Raw genomic sequence first — 22,058 nt, 5'->3', positions numbered from 1 at the left:
TTGTAACATTTGTGATCATGTGTAGCATCTAGAATAGGAATAGGACCGCATAGGAGAGAAAACCGAATACCCTGGAGGTACCCATCAATGGCGTCCAACGCCAAAAGGGGAGAAGCTTGGGCGTTCAACGCCCCATAAGGAGCTTCATTGGTGTTCAAACGCCAGTAATGGAACAAGAGCTGGGTGTTCAACGCCCTTGATGGAGCAGCTCAAGACCACTTTTGGTCCTCTATGGGCGTTGAACGCCCGTTCTTGGCGTTGAACGCCCCACCAAACTCAAAAAAGAAAAAAAAGTATCCCTACCTGGCGTTCAACGCCCAAAACTGGTGTTGAATGCCCAGGCAGGGGCAGGGTGATTCGCATTTGAAGCTTCAAGCCAGTGGGTCCCGAAGACTCTCCTCCTACCCCACCTATCATTCACTCACTTTCTTCTCTCTCTTCTTAGACCCTATATCCCATCCACATTCATTCATCAGATCCCAATCACCTTTCCCTCTTCCCAATACACACTCTTCCCAAAATCCTTCATCAATCCCATCACTTTTCCCACCAACCCACCCACTTCAAATTCAAACCTTCCCCCCCCCCCAATATTTCCCTCCCATATAGCCGAATCCCTACCCCCACCCAGCCCCTATAAATACCCCCTTCATCCTTCATTCATCTTCACACCTTCACTAAACCCTTCCCTTTAATCACTTATAGCTTTGCCATAGAATGAATCATTTATTGTTAAAGTAGTCTGTAAGAAGTATTAATCCAGAAAGATAAAGCATCTCCAAAGCCTTAACTGATTTCTTATTATCGTTTCTTTATCAATTCTTTATTGTTTTCTTTATTTTCTTGTTTATGCGCATTCAACAACAACCATTCTCTTTCTATTCGCCTGACTAAGATCTGCAAAATAACTATTGCTTGCTCAATCCAATAATCCTCATGGGATCGACCCTCACTCACCTTAGGTATTACTTGGACGACCAGGTGCACTTGCCGATGAAGTTGTGCGAGTTCAATTTTGCACACCATCCATACCCTTATATATACCATTGTAAGCCGCTTTTGAGCTTTTTGATCTCCTTTTTTTCTAATTGTTACCACATCACAACCCTAAGCATAAAGCCATGGAATTTCTTGAATTGCATCTTTGATTAGCTTAGGTTAAGGTGTGTGTGTGTCATTTAAGTGTGGAAAAAATTGTGAAAAACATTGGTAGAAGTTCAAAAGTTTATTTTAGGTACTTCATTGAAAAATTTGAAAAATGAGTGCACATTCATGTGTTAATTTACTTTAACCATATACATTTGTCATAGAAAGAAAAAAAAAGAAAAGAAAAAATGAATGAATGGAAAGAAAAAAAATATAATAACAAAAAGGGGACAAAGGTTGCCCTAAAGAAAAAAATGAATAAGAAATGCATATGTGAATTGAATGAGAACCAATGCATGAATGTGTGTAAAAAGAGAGGAATGGGTAGTTAGAATGCATTTTTGTGAATAGGTTGATATAGGTTGGTCGGGATACTTGAGCTAATCGTAGATCCAGTTTATTAGTCCACTTGACCATATTAATCCTACCTTCACCCTAACCCCATTACAACCCTAAGAAGTCCTCATGATATTTGCATACATGTATCAAATACTTGTTGATTGTTAGATGAATAACAAATCCTAGAAAGCGTGATTAGAAGAGATTTGAGTGATTAAACCCTAAACACTGAGCGTTTAGAGTGTATACACATCCGGTGAGGACTTCAGTTTCTCAATTCTATGTCTCCACCTCCTATTTTATGTTTTCTTGCAAGTTGCTTCATTTTGTTTTGAAACTCAAATCAATTCTTTGGATTTTGATCGCATTGAAATATTTCTTTGTTTAGCCCTATATGTCCATATGCTTGCTTGGAAATTTGGTTGTATGTTTTGTCAATTCAATAGGAAACTATAGCATAGATAGATATAGATAACATTTAGTATACTTGCATGCATATAGATAGTTTCATTTAACAAGTTGTTTGCCCTTTGATCCTTCTCCTTGTTTGTGACTAGCATGAGGACATGCTATTGTTTAACTGTGAAAAAATTGATGAATCCATATTTGATGGTAAATTTTGACTTGAATTGAGTGAATTTTTATCACATAAACCTGCATTTATTCACTTAAATAGCATACTTTTGTGATTTCTCTCTAAATTGTGCCTAAATGTGAAAACATACTTTTTTATACTTAAATTAATAATTTTATTCCACTTTTATTCCATTCAATGCCGTGATATATTTTGTTGAGTGATCTCAGGTCCAATAGGCAAGAATGGCTAGATAGAAGTGGAAGAAAACATGCAAAATAGGAAATTTCATAAAGAAAACAAAGGATAAGCGCACACTTAAGTGTGCGTATACACACCTTTCTATGCGTACGCACATAGCCCTGTGCGTACGCACAAGTCCTGACGCGTGACTTCATTAAAAAGTCACGTGGTTCACGATTTTGGGGGCCTCTTGGCCTAATTTTGGAATTTCTGAAGTTGATTTAGAGTATATATCAAAGGGGTAACACATGATATGAAAGAGGGCACCATTACACACATTACATACATTATTAGGAGTAGGAGTAGGTTAGAATAGATTTCTTTCAATTCTCTCTTAGGGTTTCAATTAGGGTTCATAGTAGAACTTTATAATTTTATTTTTGATCTTGGATTTAGCTTTCTCTCGTTGTAAGTACTCTTTAATTCTCTCTAATTATACTACAATTACTCTCACTTTCTTATAATAGAAGTCATTTTGTTAGTTTGTTCAATTTTAATTTCTTGAATATTTTGTTGATAAATTTGGTATTTTATGATTTATATATGCTTGATTGAGTTTCTATTGTTGATTTTGTGCATAGTTTGGTTATAGTTTTCATTATCTTTTGCAATTCGCTATGTTTTACTTTTATGTTCACAAAGTGTTTGTGAAAATACCAATTATGAATTTTGAGTAGATTTTCACTCTTTGGCTTGGGAAATGAGTTTCTATGATATTAGAGTCATAATGTCTGACATTTAGTGGTAATTCTTGGGTTGTTAATTGCTCTTATTTCTGCTAATGCTAGCTTTTTACTAAGTTAATTAGTAAGTTAGCTAGGACTTGCGAATTAACGTCAATTATGCTTGCTTGACTTACTCCTCGATGTTAGGGGTTGACGAAGTGAGATTAATTCATTATAGTTGCCATAGTTGTGGTTATAACAATAATAGGATTCCCTAACTCTCATTCCCAAGTTAAGGCTCTTTTATACATTGCACTCCATTTTCACTAGTTTTGATCTTGTTTTCTTCTAAATTGCATTAATTTCGTTTGATCCATTGTTAGTTCTTTTATTCTTTAGTTCTTTTAAATTTTCATTTCAATGCTTGAAAACCCCATCCCCGTATTTCACAACCAAAAGGGTGTGCACCAAATTGCATAGTCCGAGGAAAAACGACCCGAAATTTAAAACTCCCGGTTATTTTATTTTGGATTGTGACAATCTTTATTTTAAACTTTGATTGTGAGAGTTATCTATCGATTTGGACTATACTTACAACGGAATTTATTTTGTGAAATTCCGAATCGGCATAATCATCACGCATCAGCGACACACAAACTTAATTCGAAAATAAACACAAACAAAATTAAATCATGAACAAAAATACATCCAAATCCATGAAGTGATTTTGCAGCATTATGTGTTTCTTCTTTTTTTTTATTTGATTAGATGAACAAGATAAGAAAAGAAGAACATGGTGAGAAGTTTTTAAGATTTCTTTTTGTTTCTTCTTTTTTTGTTTGATTTTTCTTCTCTTTTTCTTAGTTTTATTCCTCTCAAGATAGTGAAACAAGAAGAATTATAACAAAATAATTCACTTAGAAATGAATCAAGATTATATTTAGAATGAACCAAAATTATATTCAGAATAAACCTAAAATTAATTCATAATGTAAACTCGTTTCAAAACAAGCACAGACCAAATGCACCTTATTTAAATCCCGAATGAACCGAAATTTGTAAGAATCGGCATAACCGTTTTAATAATAATAAATTTTAAGTGCCCGAAGTAGATTCAAATTTTAGAAGTTTAAATTTAAAAATATAAAGGTGAAATTTGAATTCAATGAATTTGTTTGAGTTGAAAAATGTATCTTTTACAGAAAATTTTTGTAAAAATGGGTACCGGTGCTTAAGCCGACAGTACTGGCTCTAGTATGTCCAGTACCACGTATTTTGAAAAATAAGATTTTGAAAATTGACTTATTGTTTTGAAATGACAAAAAATAATTTAGAATTGAAAACCGGACACTAATCTTAAAGGTTTTTGTCCAAAGTGGGCCAAACGAACCTAAAATGCACACGGGTTGCACCGGACCCAAATTGGGTCCAAGCCCAACATATATAAACCCTTTTTAATGAGCATTCAGCTAATTCTTATCCTATTTTGGGGGCAGGGGCGCTGATGGTGGTGAAGGAAGAAGAGAAGAGAAGTTACTATTCATCTTCTTTTTCAATTGACCATAACTTAAGCTACGGAGCTCCGATTGACAAGTCGTTTGCGGCTACACGAAGCTCTTATTGAGCTCTTTGTTTCTATCTAGGCTTTGGTGGTAAGAACTCGCAAGCCAAGCTCCATTTTTCTACCCTAGTTTCTATGCATTTTTTGTTATAGATTTTGAGTAGATTTTTTTGGTTTTGGTTGTTTAAGAGTGATCTAGCATTAGAATATTGTCGGACTTTGCCCCAATCACCATTGGATAAGGTAATAAATCTCTATATCCTTGAAGTTTGATGTAGTGTGAGCTTTAGTTGATAATGCATGGTTATGTTTTATGTATGAAGCTTGTTTTTGGAGTTGGTGGTGGCTTTTGGTTTGCCTTTGGTGGTTTGGAGTTTGGTGGAAGCTTGTTGGAATCAAGCTTAGTATTTGAGCATATTGGGAATCGGTCAAGGTATGATTTTGGTTTCCTATATGTAATATGTAATGTTTCTGGATACTTAGGCTAGTGGACCTTAGAATAGGATTGAATTGATGATAAATGATGATAATTGATGATGATTGTGATGTTGATACGGGGTATGAGGGTCATTGGTGTTAATGATGTATTATGATGTTGGTTGATATTGATAAGTGTGTATGTTGATTGTGGTAACATGGATATTGATAATGATTGCTAATGTTGAGATTAATTGATGAGGAGTATGAATATTGATGTTGATGACAATTGGTAAAGAAAGTGAGTTTTATGAGGATAATTTGAGGAATAAAGATTTTCATGGATTTGGTTAATGTTAGATATTGTATGGTGATGCTTATTGGAATTTATGAGTATTTGTATTGGTTGTTGATGTTGTTGTTGGTTGATGATGATTATGAATGTGGATTTATGATTGAATTGGAAATTATGGATTGGTAGTGATATATGGTGTAATGGTTGAGTGATTTAGGTGTGAAATTGAGGAAAATGATATGGAATGGTAAAGTGTAGTGTGTGGCAGTGTTTTGTGATGTTTTGGGTATGTTTTGGTTTGGTTTGGTTTGGTTGTGAAATTTGGAAGTTTGAGAACCTAGTTAATTTTTGGTAAAAACTAGTTTTTGATGAATTTTGATGGATCATAACTTTAGCCTCAGTTTTCAAAATTTGTTGAAATTTATTTTAAATTAAAGTTCATTGAAAGATCCTCAATTTGATATAAAGTTCGTAGAAATTAGAATTTTGTAGAGAAAGTTATGAACGTTTGAAGTTTGGGGGTTTAAAACTGATTTCTGCAACTCTGCAGAATTTTCTCTAAGTCTGGGAGTGCATGCGTACGCATACCACCCATAAGCATACGTGCCATTCTGTTTGGCACCTATGCGTACGCGAACGCCCGTATACGTATGCGAAATGGGCCAAAAATGTATGTATGCGTATGCATACATAATGCATGCGTAGGCATACACCCTGTTTTGCTGAAAAATGGTTTTTTTTTTTCTTCACTTTTCAAGGGTTCTCTAGCTTTCCAAACTTCCTTATCTATGGTTTAAGATTGATAACTAATAATTAGGCCTTAATAATATTAAAGATGAGTTAGAGACTTAAATAGATGAATTTCTATGAGTTTAGAAGATGGAGACTTAGGTTTCTGAAGTTGTGGTTGAGCGGGCGGAGTATTGTATTGGTGATGATTTAGAGAACTTAAGAGGTGGCGATAGTTGATAATAAATTGAGAAATTGGGCCGGTGATGGTTATGATGAGTTGAGAACTAAAAAGGAATGATGAACTTGTTGGATTATATGAGAGTGTACGGGGCCTATATCCCTGGGGTAGCAGATTTCTTTCACTCATGAGTAGTTGTTGTTGAGAGTATGCGGGGCCTAGATCCCTAGCATAGTAGATTTCTCTGCTGCATGAGTGTGCGAGGTCTATATCCCCGGCATAGCAGAATTTTTTGCTACATGAGTAGTTGTTGTTGTTGTTTCCTTCTCTGTTGCATGAAGTGTGCGGGGCCTATATCCCTGGCGTAGTAGACTCCCTACTGCATGAGTGTGCAGGACACTATATCTCTGGCATAGCAGATTTGCTGCTGCATGAGTGTGCAGGGCACTATATCTCTGGCATGGCAGAAAAGGCTACATCCGGGGGGATGTGTCGGGTTGGCATTTACGGACCAACAAGTGATATCACGAGCCAATAGGACAGGCATTCATCATATGCATCTCTTATGTGCTTGTTTGCTTTGATTAATTGAGTTTGCCTAAATGTATAACATGCCTACTTGCTTCTTGAATTACTTGCTATATTTGAATATTAACTGTGTATTACTTCCTTGCATTACTTATGATTGTCTGGTGCTGAGGAGGTTAGGTAGGCAGTGGCGATGGGATCGCACGGAGGTTAGGTTGGTGAAGGCTGTGGGATACAGCGGTGTGACTAGTTTTATTTAGAACATCCCTTAAGTTTAGATAACCCTGTATATTTTTTATGGTTTAAGTTATTTATTTTTGCTAAGCTTGAATATCTGTATCAATGTGAAGTTCTAGGATTGCCTTCGGCATCCCGGAACCTTACATCTTATATATTAGGCACAGTTACCATACTGAGAACCTCCGGTTCTCATACCATATGTTGTTATTGGTTTTCAGATGCAGGTCGTAATTCACCTCGGTGAAATTGCGAACATGGTGATAGAGCGGAGTATGGTTTCTTCCTAGTTTATTTCTGTTTTATTTTGTTGTAGTATTTTCTCTCACCCTTTCTATTTTAGACTTTATGGTCTTAGAGGCTTACATGAGAGATAAGTTGTATAAGCTGTTTTAACTCAAAGACTCTATATTTTTCTGTTTGTAACTAGTTGGCCTAAACTCTGCGGGCTACAACTAGAGTTCTTTTTGTTTATTACACTTATGTATATCTATCTTGACTATTATTATATTAAGTTTCATGTTGTACCATGTGCCTTTACGCTTTTAGTTATCGTATGTGGACGCCTCGCGCTTGTAAATCCGCTTTATGCGATTTTGAACTTTATTCCTTCATTGGGCTCCTAGTGTTATTATCTCCTTCTATATTTATTAATGTATAAGCTTTAGAACTATCGTGACACTTTGTTATTCTTTGCCTTATGGCTAGAGGTAAGGCTTAGGGCAACAGGGTGTTACAAAATTACTTAATGATTGCGACACACAAACTTAATTCGAATATAAACACACAAACAAAATTGAATTATGAACAAAAACACATCCAAATCCATCAAGTGATTTTGCAGCATTATGTGTTTGTTCTTTTTTGTTTGATTAGATGAACAAAACAAGAAAAAGAACATTATGAGAAGTTTTGAGGAATTTTTTCTTCTTATTTCTTTTTTTTTTCTTCTCTTTTTTTTGGTCTTATTCCTCTCAAGATAGTGAAACAAGAAGAATTATAATAAAATAATTCACTCATAAATAAATCAAAATTATATTAAAAAAATAAACCGAAATTATATTCAGAAATGAACCGAAAATTAAATTCAGAATGTAAACTCGTTTCAAAACAAGCACAAACCAAGTGCACCTTATTTAAATCCAGGATGAACCGAAATTATTTAATGATTGCGACACACAAACTCAATTCGAAAACATGCAAGCAATCAAAAATTGAATCATGAACAAAAAATGAGAAAATAAAAAGAAAGAGGAGGAGCAGGTGGTGGTGCTGGTGGTGGTGGTGGTGATGACGGTAACGAAAGTGAAAAATAATAAAAAAGGAGGAGAAGAAGAAGAAGACGTAACATCATGGAAGAAGTGCAGGGAGAGAAGAAAACGAAAAAAAGAAGCGCGTGACTCTAAATTACTTTGATAAACTTGGATGCTAAAATTGCTTGGATGTGGAGAATAATTCTTCCACTTTTATGTATTTATTGGAACGCCAGAGTATGATATTCTTTTTTTTTTTTGTTTTCCACGTTATCCTCCAGTCCAGCAGACTAAAGACTAATCTGTCACGATACTAAGCTCCATTTAACGATTTGCCGCTGGCCAATCCCCGACACTTTGGAAGAGTATATGTCGAGCTTGGGATATCTTAAAGGAAGGTTTTATTTGGAGCATTGGGGATTTGGAATAGAACTTTGGGTTTTCTAAATGGAGATGAGAGGGGTGACTGTGTCATGAGATGGATTATGTTAACATTTCTTATTCGGATATCCGGATATTGGACCTTTGGTCATCTGGATAGTGGAACCTTGAGAATATCTATTCTCCTCAGAATCAGTCTCTGCAGAGCAACATTAACTCTTACAACCCGGATGTTCAAGCTGGTTCAGAGGTCGGTTGGTGTTGGACTGGTGCGGTTTCAAAGGTTTATGGTGCTCATAGTTGTTATTTGTGGCTCACTAAGAAGATGTTTAGTTTGAAGAACAGGAAAAATTGGCTTTGACTTTGGCGTCAACATGTTCCAGAAAAAGCACAAATTCTTAGGGCTGTCAAATGGGCCAACCCAGCCTATTTAAGCCCAGACCGATTAGCCCACGGGTTAAACGGGCTAGCCCATTTAAACCCACTTTGTTCGCGGGCCTAAATTTTATAGCCCGGACCGTTTATGGCCAGCCCAACGGGTTAAATGGGCTGGCCCGTTTATCTGTTGAAATTTTTTTTTTTGAAATTTTTTTAAAAAAAAAGCTAAAAAAATCCAATTTTGAGGAGAAAAATTGGTGTACATATTTGGACAAAAAAATCCTGTTTGGCACAAATAAAATTAAAGTTCTAGTAAACAATTAAATACATTTAATTTTAGTAACTATTATATTCTAAATTTGTTGTTTTAACTCAAAACAGAACCACATTCACATCCAATTAGTGATTCCATATTTCTAATTCTAATATTTCTAATTAAAGAGGTATTTGTAATTCCCCTCATATAGTTAATAGACTATTATAAACCAACATAGCAACATCATAATTCTACCAAAAAGCCACACAAAGGTAAAAAGAAAGTATTTAACAGATTACATGGCATGCAAATATTTTACAAAAGCAGCAAGCAATGTAATCCCCAAAATCTTTTATCCCATCCACCAATTTAGTCAACACCTGCAATAGAAAGAAAAATAAATTATCAAATAAAAGTTAGTGACTTAGTGGCAGAAAAAGAATTTTCATAGAATTGAATTAAAAAATGCATGGTTTGAAACAATTAGACAATACTAATAAAATACCAGGCATCATATTAATTGAATCCACTTTATCTTTATAATGTTCTTTGTCACTTTCATTTTGACACTCAAATTCAGCATCTACAATTTAAAGTTAGTTAGTAGAAAACTAAATAAATACAATATGCAAGTCATTCATTATTTATTGCCAATAGAAGTTAACAAAATAAATTTAAAAAGTGAATTATCATCATCTTCAAATCCATGTATCCAATTACGAGCACAAATAAGAGCTTGCACATTCTTATCCAAAATAGAATTTCTATATTTATTTAGGACATGTGCACCAATAGAAAAGGCTGACTCTGAAGCTACCGTAGTTATTGGAATACTAAGCACATCACAAGCCATGGAAGCTAAATCAGAAAAGCGATGGGCTTGAGACCTCCAATATTGCAAGACATCTATTTTAGAGTTCATATCAAGAGTTGACTCTTCTAAATAGATATCTAACGAAGACTTTCTTTGTGAAGCATTAGTTTGAAAATTTATATTTCTCAACTCCTACAATATTCAAAAAAAATAATAAAACAATTAAAAAAGTAACATATTGATATAAACATATAAAAGAAAATTATATTAACATAATGCACAACAGAGATAAAACTTACATCATGCACATCAAATGAAAGTGAATCATCTTCTCTAGAAGTTGGAATTCTTATTTGACCACCAGAAGCATTAGAAGAGGCATTATGTGACAAAGTTTCTGAATATGCTTCAAACAACAAATACAGCTTTTTCTTGATGGTGGTCAATTTCTCATTAGCAGTACATGGATCCACTTTATTCAAACAATATTCCAAAACATGAAATTTCATTCGAGGATCAAGAATAGCCCCTAGAGAGAGAATTATGGAATAATCGCTCCAATACTTATTAAATTTGGCTTTCATTGGTTGCACCATTTTTCTTATGACCTCATCCTCACTAATGGAGAATTCTTTCAGCAAACATTCAATCCTCCAAATTTGCATAAAATATAAATTTGAAGTAGGATAAGATTGACCAGACATCAAGGTAGTAATTTTATAAAATGGATTTAGAAATTTACAGATTTCTCTTCCTCTTTTCCACTCTTCTTCCGACGGACAATCTCTGAAATTGTTATCCTTCAAAGAGAGTCTAACAAAACCACGCTCGCATCTCAAAGCACTCTCCAACATCAAGAAAGTAGAATTCTATCTAGTAGGCACATCTAAGTTCACTCTAATGTCAGAAATTTCAAGTGACTTAAGAACATCTCTAAATTGAATAGCCCGTGCCTCCGATGCTCTCACATACTTGATACTCTCTCTGATATTATGAAAAGTAGAACTAGCAACCTTCAACCCATCTTGAACTATCAAGTTTAAGATATGAGCACAACACCTCACATGAAAAAAGTTCCCATTACACAATAACCCATCACTTAAAAGGAGGTTTTGCTTGAGTAAAGTTTGCATGCTATCATTAGATGAAGCATTGTCTAAGGTTATTGAAAATATTTTTTTCTCTATTCCCCATTCAGATAACAACTCAAGTACTTTATTTGCTAATTGATGTCCCGTATGTGGAGGGGGCAAGTGAGAAAATAAGAGTATCTTAGAATTTAATTTCCATCGTGAATCAACATAATGGGCAGTCAAAGTCATATAACCTTCTGTTGTGCATGAAGTCCAAATATCAGTAGTTAAACATATCCTACTTCGAAGTTTCCCTAACTGACATTTTAATTTTTCTTTTTCAGCAATATAAAATTTAAAAATATCAGCTACAGCAGTGTTTCGAGAAAACATCTTAGCATCAGGATTCAAGTACTTAAAAACATCCCTAATTCTTCTATACTCAACAAATGAGAAAGGCAAATCATGTTCTATGATTGCTATTGCAATTTTTTCACGAAAAACCATAGGATCAACTTGTCTAGCCTTAACCTCCCAGCTTCATCAAGCATCATTTTTCCCAAATCATGAAATTTGGGAAGTTCACGACACACAGGGATATGCCGTCTCAATGTAGAGGTACCATGAGTACTATCCCCACCTTTGTATTCTTTTCCACACCCTTTACATTTGCACCTTGTTTTTTCATCTTCCCCAACTATTTTTATAAAGCTATCCCAGACATTAGATGTAGTTAACCGTTTTCTCTTTTTAGCATTTGACCCATCAATAGCAGCAGGTGGAATACTTACAAGAGGTGTCGCTTGAGTTACTTCGGGCGAGACTTTGTCGTCAACAAGATCATCAAAGTCATCATCAGAGTCTGAGTCTGAGTCCAAAAAAATTTGTTCTACCTCAGCATTTGGATCAACAATATATCTTGCATAGTCATCCATAACTCCAAATTAAATCACTAACAAAAAATAAAAACACAGAATCAGATTAATCCTTATTATAACCCAAAATAACCCAGAACAAAACAGAATACATAAATAAATAAATAATTGATGTTAGTGTCGTACTATTCATCTAAATGTTGAGAACCTAAGATTTGTGAGAAAAGAAATAACATGCATATTTTATTATTAAGACAAGAACTGAAGAAAGTAATCTTACAATAGTTGGTTGAAAATTGATGAGTGTGATGACTGAAGGCTATGAAAACTAACGAAGAGTAGAAGTTGACTGAAGAATGGATGAGGTAATGAAAACTGAAGGGCTAACGGTGATGAGAGCCTCGCAAGGCTTTAATGGTGGGGATGCTCATCGATGACACCGACAAAGAAGTTACTGTCGCCGAAGAAGGATGAACACATGCATAAAAAATAAATTTGTGAAGTTGTGGTGCTGTGCAGAAGAATTAGGGATTTATGCTACTTTAGTGTGCTTTCTCTTTTTCCTTTGAACGTTTGCTCACTTGCTGTGTACAAGAAACGGAGATTGAAGAATTAGGGATTTACTGATTTAGCATTAGGGCATATGGTGATATAGATTATTGGATTATGGGCTGATGGGTATATTGGCATGGGCTATGGTTACTCTCGGGTGATTTTTCTTTTTCCTTTCATCCTTTGTACGTTACAATTTCTAGTGAGTGTTGAGAGTTTTTTTTATTTTGTACTCTTAGTCTTATATTGTATATGGGTTGGGTTATATTTTGGGTTGGGTTCAAGGGTTTTTTTATCTTCATAATATTGGACTATTGGTCTTTTTGTTATTTTTGTACGGGTCGGGTAATTTTTTTTTTCAATGATGCTTGGCCAAAATCTGAAATTTTGGTTAAAAAAAAAAAAACTAAATTTTATGCGGGCCCCCATTTAGCCCGCGGGCTAGCCCATTTAACCCGCAATTTTTTTCGGGTTAATCGGGCTCAACCCGTTTAGCCCGAAATTTAAATGGGCCTAAATTAGAGGCAAAAGTCCGCCCATTTAAATGGGTAAACGGGCCAGCCCGATGGGCTTGGCCCATTTTGACGGCCCTACAAATTCTTAGCCTGGCTATGTCTTCAGGAGGCTCTTCCTACTGCTGTATTTCGTTTTAGGAGGGACATTTTGCACACGGATAGTTTTCCACGATTTTTCTCAGGTCAGGAATCGGTTTTACATTGCATTCGAGATTGTCCAAAAGCCCAACTAGTTTGGCAAGGTTTAGGGATCTCCTGTCAACCACTGGATTTAATGAGTTGGTTCTTACAAAATAGTAAACAACGCCCCTTTAGATTATTTTCTGGTCTCTGGTGGATTTGGCGTTCGAGGAATAACGAGATCTTTCATCCCCACGAACCTTGGACCATGGACAACGTAACTAGTATGGCTTTGTCCTTGGAAAAGGAGCTCCGGAATATTTTTGAGTTGCAACGAGTGTCTATCCCTCTTCACCATTAGTGGCTCTTGGATTCCCCCTCGGCAGGGAAGGATCCAGAAATATTATTTTGGAGGGGCCAATAACATATATAATATTAAAAAATTATACAAAAAATTATATAATGTAAAATGTATTACAAAAATATATCGATAGAGAATATCTTTTAAAGTACAAAAAATATGTATGTACTTTTTATTAACGAAGTGGTCGATTTTTCGTATCATAAAATTTATCGATAATAGAATTTGTGTCAAATTTTTTAGCAATTTTCTTTTCAATATAATTAAAAGACAATTAGCAAGAAATTAACCTTTCATTTTGTTTATGAGTTATTATTCACAATATTCATCACTGAAAAAGATCTCTCATTTGTAATAATTGAAACAGAGAGAATTAATACCAAATGAATCAAGAAGGACGCTCACAAGAAGAAAAAAATTCACTTTATGGGATCTAAAAAAATTTATTTAATTAAAAAATATTAGTAATAATATCTTTTCATATTTTTTTAATATTATTACTTATTTTTTTTAGATATTAGAAATCATTAATACCTAGGTTAGGCTGGACTTTTATTTATATTAGACTAAATACTAAATAAATTTAAAAAAAAAATAAATCATACTTAATAACTTATTACTATTAATCTTTTTTTAAAAAAGTTGGGGGGCCGAGGACTTCGCTTCCCCCCCCCCCGGCCGCCGCGTATGTTCGTCCCTGCCCTCGGTGGATACTTTTAAGATTAATTGTAAGCTATTCTGGCAATGGTGCTCGGGTTGGTTTTACTCGTGTTAGCAGAGATTGGAAGGGAAGGTGACAATGAGGCTGTTTGGGAACAATTGAAAGTCATAGTATTCTGCAAAGAGAGTTGTTTGCTATTTGGAGAGGCTTTCTTTTAGCCTGAGATTCGGGACAAACAGATATTAAATGTGAGATAAACTGTGTGAAGGTCTTTACTATTGTCAATAATTTACAGGATTGCTCTAGTTTTATTGATCCTTTCGTTTTGAAAATTCGAGATATCATGTTTTGAAAATGACGTGCTGATCTCCGGTTGATCTTGAGATATGCAAACACAGTAACAAATACTATAGCAAAGACTGCAATGAGAACTCTTTCTCCCCAAGTAGAGCTTCCGTTGCTTTAGAAAGAGTTTGAGAATAGTATTCAGCATGACTATCTTTTTTAAGCAATTTCTTGTTTGTTTTTTCTTTCTTGGTTGTTATTTATTTTCTTTTCAGTCACCAAAAAATGGACTAGTGAGTTAACCACTAGACCAACCCAACTTAGTTCTAGAATATGATATAGTGTTCCTCCCAAACATTACACTGAAGACGGTTACGCTATGCACTAGACCATTATTTATTTATTTATATTTGGATTAGAAATTATATTATATTGGATAAAGTATATTTTTTATTTCTAAAATTTAATAAAAAATTTAAAAATATTCTTAAATTTTATTTTGTTTCAATTTTGTTTTAGAAATTTGCATAAAAATTATGTTTAATTTTCTTGTGTTAAGAGTTATTCTTTATAAAATTGTTGTTGAATTAATCTTAAATTTTTTAAAAAATTAGCCGCTAGAAATATATTTAATGCAAATCAAATAAATTGAAATAAAATTAAAACAAAATAAAACTTTAAAATAGTTTTGGCCCGGTTATATTTCAAAGGTCCCAAGGTCCAAAAGGAGAACCAACCTAAAAAAGGTAGTGTGAAACCCACATCACTAAATTGTAACTGGCGTCCTGTTGCAGCGAACCATATACATTGGGTGCAAGTAATCTCTTATTTAGCCTCTATCATTGATACAACATAGGCAGATGATAATCCAAGCAGTAAGGACATTGAAATAACCGTACATAAATCCCATGCGATGTGCAGCTTAAACAGATAATTGCTAAGACAACTAACTAATCAAGCTTCTTATACAAGATGCAATCTCATTTAAGGAACAGACTATGAAGCAGCACCTGTAAAGACCTTCCTAACAATCCAGTCAAACCAACACCAAACAGTATAATGGATAACAATTTAAACAGGAAGTAATCCTCCAAAATAGATTGATTCTCCTCATAGTAGAATCAATAGGAAAAGTGATACAAAAAAAATTTATACAGATTCTTTGGAGGTATTACAAAGACACCAAATCTCCATAAAAGCCATAATCACATGCATATTAATTGAAAATTGAGACTATTAAACTGCAAGAAGAAATATTGCAATCACAAAAGCATTATAATACTAATGATTGTCAGAATTGCTATTGTCAGTAGAATCAAGGCTACTCTTGCAGCTCTCTCTCAAATCTCTCAGTTCTTCAAATTTTGATTCCTGAAAGTAGAATGAAATCACTCAAAGTGTTAGCAAAGAAGTAGAAACAAAAAACTAAGATAAATATCAAATAACAATAACACGCCTAAGAAGCTGCCCATTCTTTTGTGCAGACTGAACTCTGGACGAGTGTGCTGTGTCATGTGTGTATCTCCTAAGAATGGAAAATCGCAAGTGTAGAAACAGATAACATTCGATTTTGAATGAAATGGCAATAGAGAATCAAGAGGACATCAAGAGTGATAGGACTGGAACTCACAAGCTGTTTAGTTTCTTGAGCAAATGTGTTGCCCATATGAACAAAGAGTGACTTCCACTGCTCCATAAGGCTCAATTCTAATTTGGATGACTCTGTGCTGCTCTGTGGATCATGCACCAATTTCTCCTTTAAGTCAGAAAACCTCTGAAGCGTTGTGCTTGCCTCTTTCTGACTCTTCTTCAGAGCTGGCCAAACACAAGAAACATTAACAAAACATGATCAATAACTGCAGCATTCAATAAAGATTGCCTAAAGTGTAGTCCTTTATAACAACAACTCACCGCTTAGTCTGCCCTTCACATCTTGATAATGGAGATCCGACCAGATATAAGCAGCTATACATTAACACAGGAAAACACAGATTTCAATCATCATACCATAATATCATAACTTAACATTAATTTCCCATGATTTCAAATATCACAAATAGACTCTTTCACAGAAATTAGTTATAACGACCTTTGGAGCAAAAGGAACAAGTGCATTGTTTCAGAAGGTCGACGCTATCAACAGACGGGTTTGCGCCACTAACCCCCTTGAGAGTCGAACACCGTTCTAGGCCTAGAAATCCAAAATCGTGGGAAGCAGAGATCACCGGCGGTTCCACCGCAACAGATTTGGAAGACGCTAATTTATCAACACAAACCTCTGTGTCATCATTTTGAATGACGCGGTTGCTGAAGCCTTCAGTTATGGGTATTCCTTCCGGAACACCGCTAGGGTTTCTGTCTTGAACATCGTTTCCTAACCCCAAAGAAGTCACACCGGCGCCACCGAAGAAATTCTGTTCCTCCGGTAAATTGTTGGTCTGTGGATCCGATGTTTGAGATGAGAGTGTCCGTAACGAGGAGTCAGAGACGGCATCGCAGAAGAGGAAACTGAGGGAAGGGTTTTTCCCCTTTTCTGGGAACTGAAGCTTGTCGTTATCGTTGAACTGCGTGCTCAATTTCGCACCTAATTGAAAGTGGAACTTCTTTTTGGCGAAGTGGGAATCCCCATCGCTTGTGGTTTTGCGAGGGGAGTCGCCGGAGATGGAAGAAAAGGGCCTCTTGGAGGGGCGGTTGGTGACATCTGAGAGAGCAGGACGGGTGTTGAAATTGAGAACCCTGTCGCTGAAATTCTCTTCCGTTACCATGAATCTGACGCGAATCGGTGATCTGGTGTGTTGAATCTTGAAACCCTACGAATTGGGCGTAAGTAACTTCACTAACAAACACCGAAAACCCTACAAATAGAGTGGCGTAAGAAATGAACTACCTCAAAATTTGGTTCGGGTAGTGAGAGGAAGGAGGATTCTATTACATGCTTCCACAACTAAAAAATTGGAAGTGTAGGTTGCAGTGTAGAGAGAGAGTGAGAGTATGTTATTCATCATGGGAGCTCAGACACGCCCCAAATTCTCAGGCGGGAAGAAAGCGGGCCTCGCCGCGCTTTTCAACTTTTTGAAAGCTGCGGCGCGCCATTCTCTCAATCCATATTACAATTGGGCCTCTTTACCATCTTCTACTGGATCACCGTCCTGGTGCTCTCCCCGGGCCCAAAAACTATATTAAGTGTTCCTCCACCCTGACAAAAACAAAAGGGGTGGTCCTCCACGTCATAACAAATCTTCGGTCTACCTTCTGACGTCTATAAGATGTGGATATTGAGATATTCCCTTCGTTCTGAATGAACAAAATAACAAAATTTAATTATTTAACTAATGGCATGTGGCAAGAATGGTAAATGGATGTCAGATCCAATTTGGGACAAGATATGAGCCTAATAGAAAATGAAATTGTAGACTGTAGTGGCGAATCGGTCTTGACAAGATGCCTTATCCAACCGCAGCTACAAAGCAGAGTATGGGACTATGGGCCAAGGGTGAGACGAACGGGGAGTTGTGCTGAAATGAAACAAATAAATAAAGAGAAACGTATTGGTATGCGCGCCCACAGTAAATTTAATTAGTAGCCGCAAAATATTAATGTAATCCTATGAGAACCCGCCACGAGTCACTATCGCTTCAAAGCCACGTTATCAAATATCAATTGTGCCGTGTACTCATGATTCATGAATTTCACTATCATTTATGACATCGCTCATGATCTAACAGATTCACATTTGATAACGAACTCTTGAGGGAAGATTAAAGATTACAAAAAACAAAATGCAAAGTGTAATTAATCAGATACCGAAATCATCCTACGATGAGGAGGAGGAGGAGGAGGCGGTGTCACGGCGAATAGAGAGGGTGCGGCGGCACTTGGAAGGCGTTCCCTATTGTGTGAGGACGGGGCAGGTGGAGATGGTGGCGTGCGCGAGGGTGAATTTGAACGTGGAGACGGCGGCTCTGTCGGGATACATGAGGGGGAAGTACAGGGACATTCAGGAGAAGGTGTACGAGTACTTCAACAAGAAGCCGGAGCTGCAGACGCCGGTGGAGATCCTCAAGGATGACTACCGTGAGCTCTGCATGAGGCAGCTGCTGGGGCTAGTCAGGGAGGCGGGAATCAGGCCTTTCCGCTACGTCAGCGACGACCCTGCTAAGTACTTCGCCATCGCCGAAGCCGTTGGCAGCATCGACATGTCCCTCGGCATCAAAATGGGCGTCCAATACAGGTACTTAATTTCTTCCTTGCTTCTTTTCACGTGAGAATTGGATGCCTTTTCAATTTGATTTCACTGTTTCTGTGCAGCCTGTGGGGTGGTTCTGTGATCAATTTGGGGACTAAGAAGCACAGGGACAAGTACTTTGATGGCATTGATAGCTTGGACTATCCCGGTTGTTTTGCTATGACCGAGCTTCACCACGGTAATTGTTACCTTATTCATTACTCATTCATACTTGTATCTATTTTTCTTTTTGGCTTACAAGTAATGTAACTCTGACTCTGATGCTGCTCAAGCATAATTATCCAATTACAACAACACTGCTGAGATTTGAAATTATCAAACATGCATATCATCGTCAAACAAGACACTCAAATGCCTTTAAGCAGAAAAATGTTTTCCCCTCCCAAATTCCCTTCAGTTTAGGGTTCTGTAGAAAAGTGTTACTTCTGTGCCTTTCTTTCATACGTGCAGGGTAGAGACACTATTCAAATTTAAATAAACTGTTTACCTTCTTTTTGTTCAATAGGTTCAAATGTGCAGGGCCTCCAAACTGTCGCCTCCTTTGATCCAATCACAGATGAATTTGTCATTGATACGCCAAATGATGGCGCCATCAAGTGGTGGATTGGCAATGCTGCAGTGCATGGCAAGTTTGCCACTGTTTTTGCCAGGTTGAAGCTACCTGCTTATGATACAAAAGGAGCTGCTGATATGGGTGTCCATGCCTTCATAGTTCCCATAAGGGACATGAAGACCCATCAGCCACTTCCAGGAGTTGAGATTCACGATTGCGGTCATAAAGTAGGCCTCAACGGTGTGGATAATGGAGCATTGAGATTCCGCTCTGTGAGAATTCCTCGAGACAATCTGCTAAATCGATTTGGAGATGTTTCCCGTGATGGGAAGTATACAAGTAGCCTTCCTACCGTAAATAAGCGCTTTGCTGCAACCCTAGGAGAACTTGTAGGTGGTAGGGTGGGCCTTGCATATTCTTCGGTTGGTGTCCTGAAGATTGCAGCCACAATTGCCATTCGGTATTCTCTGCTTCGTCAGCAATTTGGACCTCCAAACCAGCCTGAAGTGTCTATTCTTGATTACCAGTCTCAACAGCATAAGCTTATGCCAATGCTGGCTTCAACTTATGCTTTTCATTTTGCCACTGCAAATTTAGTGGAGAAATACGCTGAAATGAAGAAAACCCATGATGATGTATTAATTGCAGATGTCCATGCTCTTTCGGCAGGTTTAAAGTCTTATATTACTTCATATACTGCAAAGTCACTCAGCACCTGTAGGGAAGCCTGTGGAGGCCATGGTTATGCTGCTGTAAACCGGTTTGGTTCCTTGAGGAATGACCATGACATTTTTCAGACGTTTGAAGGAGACAACACGGTTCTTCTTCAACAGGTTATTGACTAAGCTCTGTCAGTTCATTCTTCTTCTTTTATTGTAACTATAATTTTCATAATCTGATAACCAACAAGATAGTATAGGAATCAGAGGCATCGGAACTCAGCCATTTCTTTTCAGTCACTGATTTTATATATACATAGAGTGAAATTTCTGCACAAACAACAGATGCAGTTGGTTGGCCCTTACTTGGGTTCAAAGTACAACTTCAACCTCTTTCTATCACAGTCCTCTTCCCCCCTCCTTTTGGATAGGTGTAGGTGCTGAGTTTCCTGTTATTTGCATTATTATTCAGGGATTAACTATTGATAAAGCTCCTTCAGATCTTGTTTTTATTAGTCTCCAAATGAATAGCTAAGCTACCATGTTAAAATAATTCGTTATATGATTTGATTGCCAGAGCAGAGATATAGATTTAGGCCTGTTCATTCTCTGTTTGGTAGCAATTGATGTTATACAGATTTAGGCTTGTCATACATTTCAGTTTTGGTTTTTATATTATTCTATTGGGAGGTAAGGTTAGTTGGGTGTTTGAGTTGTTTGTTTTACAAATGAAGGTTGCAGGTGATCTTCTAAAACAATACAGAGCAAAGTTCAAAGGCGGGGCTTTTACAGCGACATGGAACTACCTGAAAGAATCCATGAATACATATCTGTCACAGCCAAATCCAGTTACAGCTCGGTGGGAAGGCGAGGACCATTTGAGAAATCCGAAGTTTCAGTTAGATGCTTTTAGAGTGAGTTTTATCTTGGTTTCTTGACCGCAGTACAGTACTAGGAATATGGAAACATTAATGAGTCAACAATTTATTTGATTTTCACTTTGCTTTATTACAGTACCGAACATCCATATTACTTCAGAGTGTTGCTGTACGACTCCAAAAGCATTCTAAAACTCTTGGGGACTTTGGTGCATGGAATAGGTGCTTGAATCACCTTTTGACACTTGCAGAGTCACATATTGAGTCAGTCATCCTTGCTAAATTCATTGATGCTGTTCAAAGGTTTGTTCTAATTCCTAGTGTTTGTATCTTCTTATCTACATGATACTATGCCCATTTTTTGACTTGGCCTATTCATTCACCAGCTGTCCTGATCCAAGCTCTCAAGCTGCTCTCAAGCTTGTGTGTGATCTTTATGCTCTGGATCGAATACGCGATGACATTGGAACCTACCGTAATGTTGATTATGTGGCTCCCAACAAAGCCAAGGTATAAAACTGAAAACACTTTTTGAAATAGAAGTACTATCATTTTTGTGAGGGAAGAAAAAAAAATGAAAAAAAAGTTCAATGCAAAAAAGACAATGAGCTGATTATTAAATAAAAAAAAAAATTATAATTGCAGTTCCTTGTAGATTTTAGCTAAGGAACAGATAATACAAGTTTTATATGAGCTTGTGGTGGTTTTGAAATGACCACTCAACCCTGAGCAAACAGCCAACAGAACATAACAATTGGACCTTGCATTTTATAACGTTACAATCTGAATGTCATTAAATATTTTTTTTCCGTCATCCATTTTACAGGCGATCAACAAATTGACGGACTATCTGAGTTTCCAAGTGAGGAATATTGCAAAAGAACTCGTAGATGCATTTGATCTACCGCCTCATGTTACAAGGGCTCCTATTGCCATGCAGTCAGAAGCGTACACGCAGTACACACAAATTGTTGGATTCGAATAGCAGAACTGCAGCATGGAGAATTCACATGAAATTAATAATAATAAATAAATAATTTTTTTAGCGTATTGTTGAAATTGGATTTCACTAGTTTCTTCAAGATGAATCATCGAAAGAAAATAATACCAACACACACACACAAACCACGATCAACAAACCAAAGCAGTTTGAGGCACGAATTGGTCGAAATAGAAAGTTATTGTATAAGAAGTATATTGTCTTTAGGAGAAACAATTGCAAGACTACTCATCCTGTTTCATTGATTGAAAATTGTTGTTCAAGTTGGGCATATTGAGACGCA

The 22,058-nt window shown here is 36.4% G+C and overlaps 3 protein-coding genes across 4 annotated transcripts; 1 reads left to right on the top strand and 2 right to left on the bottom strand.

Moving 5' to 3' along the window:
* Nucleotides 1–9,552: 9,552 nt before the first annotated feature.
* LOC107633667 (zinc finger BED domain-containing protein DAYSLEEPER-like) lies at nucleotides 9,553–10,593 on the bottom strand. Its single transcript, XM_088507497.1, has 4 exons — nucleotides 10,297–10,593; nucleotides 9,904–10,189; nucleotides 9,689–9,766; nucleotides 9,553–9,563 (listed from the first exon to the last, which is right to left on the bottom strand). The coding sequence occupies exons 1-4, from the start codon at nucleotides 10,591–10,593 to the stop codon at nucleotides 9,553–9,555; spliced, it is 672 nt and encodes a 223-aa protein (XP_088363623.1).
* Nucleotides 10,594–15,475: 4,882 nt separating this feature from the next.
* On the bottom strand, nucleotides 15,476–18,003 carry LOC107631107 (DNA-directed RNA polymerase subunit beta). Of its 2 annotated transcripts, XM_016334436.3 has the most exons (5): nucleotides 17,327–18,003; nucleotides 16,529–17,249; nucleotides 16,351–16,404; nucleotides 16,070–16,254; nucleotides 15,476–15,810 (listed from the first exon to the last, which is right to left on the bottom strand). In XM_016334436.3, the coding sequence occupies exons 2-5, from the start codon at nucleotides 17,202–17,204 to the stop codon at nucleotides 15,721–15,723; spliced, it is 1,005 nt and encodes a 334-aa protein (XP_016189922.1). In that variant the 5' UTR covers nucleotides 17,205–17,249; nucleotides 17,327–18,003; the 3' UTR covers nucleotides 15,476–15,720. The 2 variants fall into 2 exon arrangements, with proteins under 2 accessions (XP_016189922.1, XP_088363952.1); XM_088507826.1 differs by having other exon boundaries at nucleotides 16,529–17,986.
* ACX2 (acyl-CoA oxidase 2) lies at nucleotides 17,827–22,046 on the top strand. The gene is made up of 7 exons (XM_016334435.3): nucleotides 17,827–18,670; nucleotides 18,748–18,863; nucleotides 19,191–20,071; nucleotides 20,632–20,811; nucleotides 20,912–21,078; nucleotides 21,162–21,285; nucleotides 21,602–22,046. Exons 1-7 carry the CDS (start codon nucleotides 18,219–18,221, stop codon nucleotides 21,758–21,760), a joined length of 2,079 nt encoding a protein of 692 aa, XP_016189921.1. The 5' UTR covers nucleotides 17,827–18,218; the 3' UTR covers nucleotides 21,761–22,046.
* The last annotated feature ends 12 nt before the right edge of the window (nucleotides 22,047–22,058 follow it).

This window comes from Arachis ipaensis, chromosome B3 (genome assembly GCF_059453495.1).
Source record: "Arachis ipaensis isolate K30076 ecotype BB chromosome B3, ASM5945349v1, whole genome shotgun sequence".
Lineage (NCBI taxonomy): Eukaryota > Viridiplantae > Streptophyta > Magnoliopsida > Fabales > Fabaceae > Arachis > Arachis ipaensis.
This window is presented reverse-complemented; position numbering and strand designations above follow the sequence as displayed.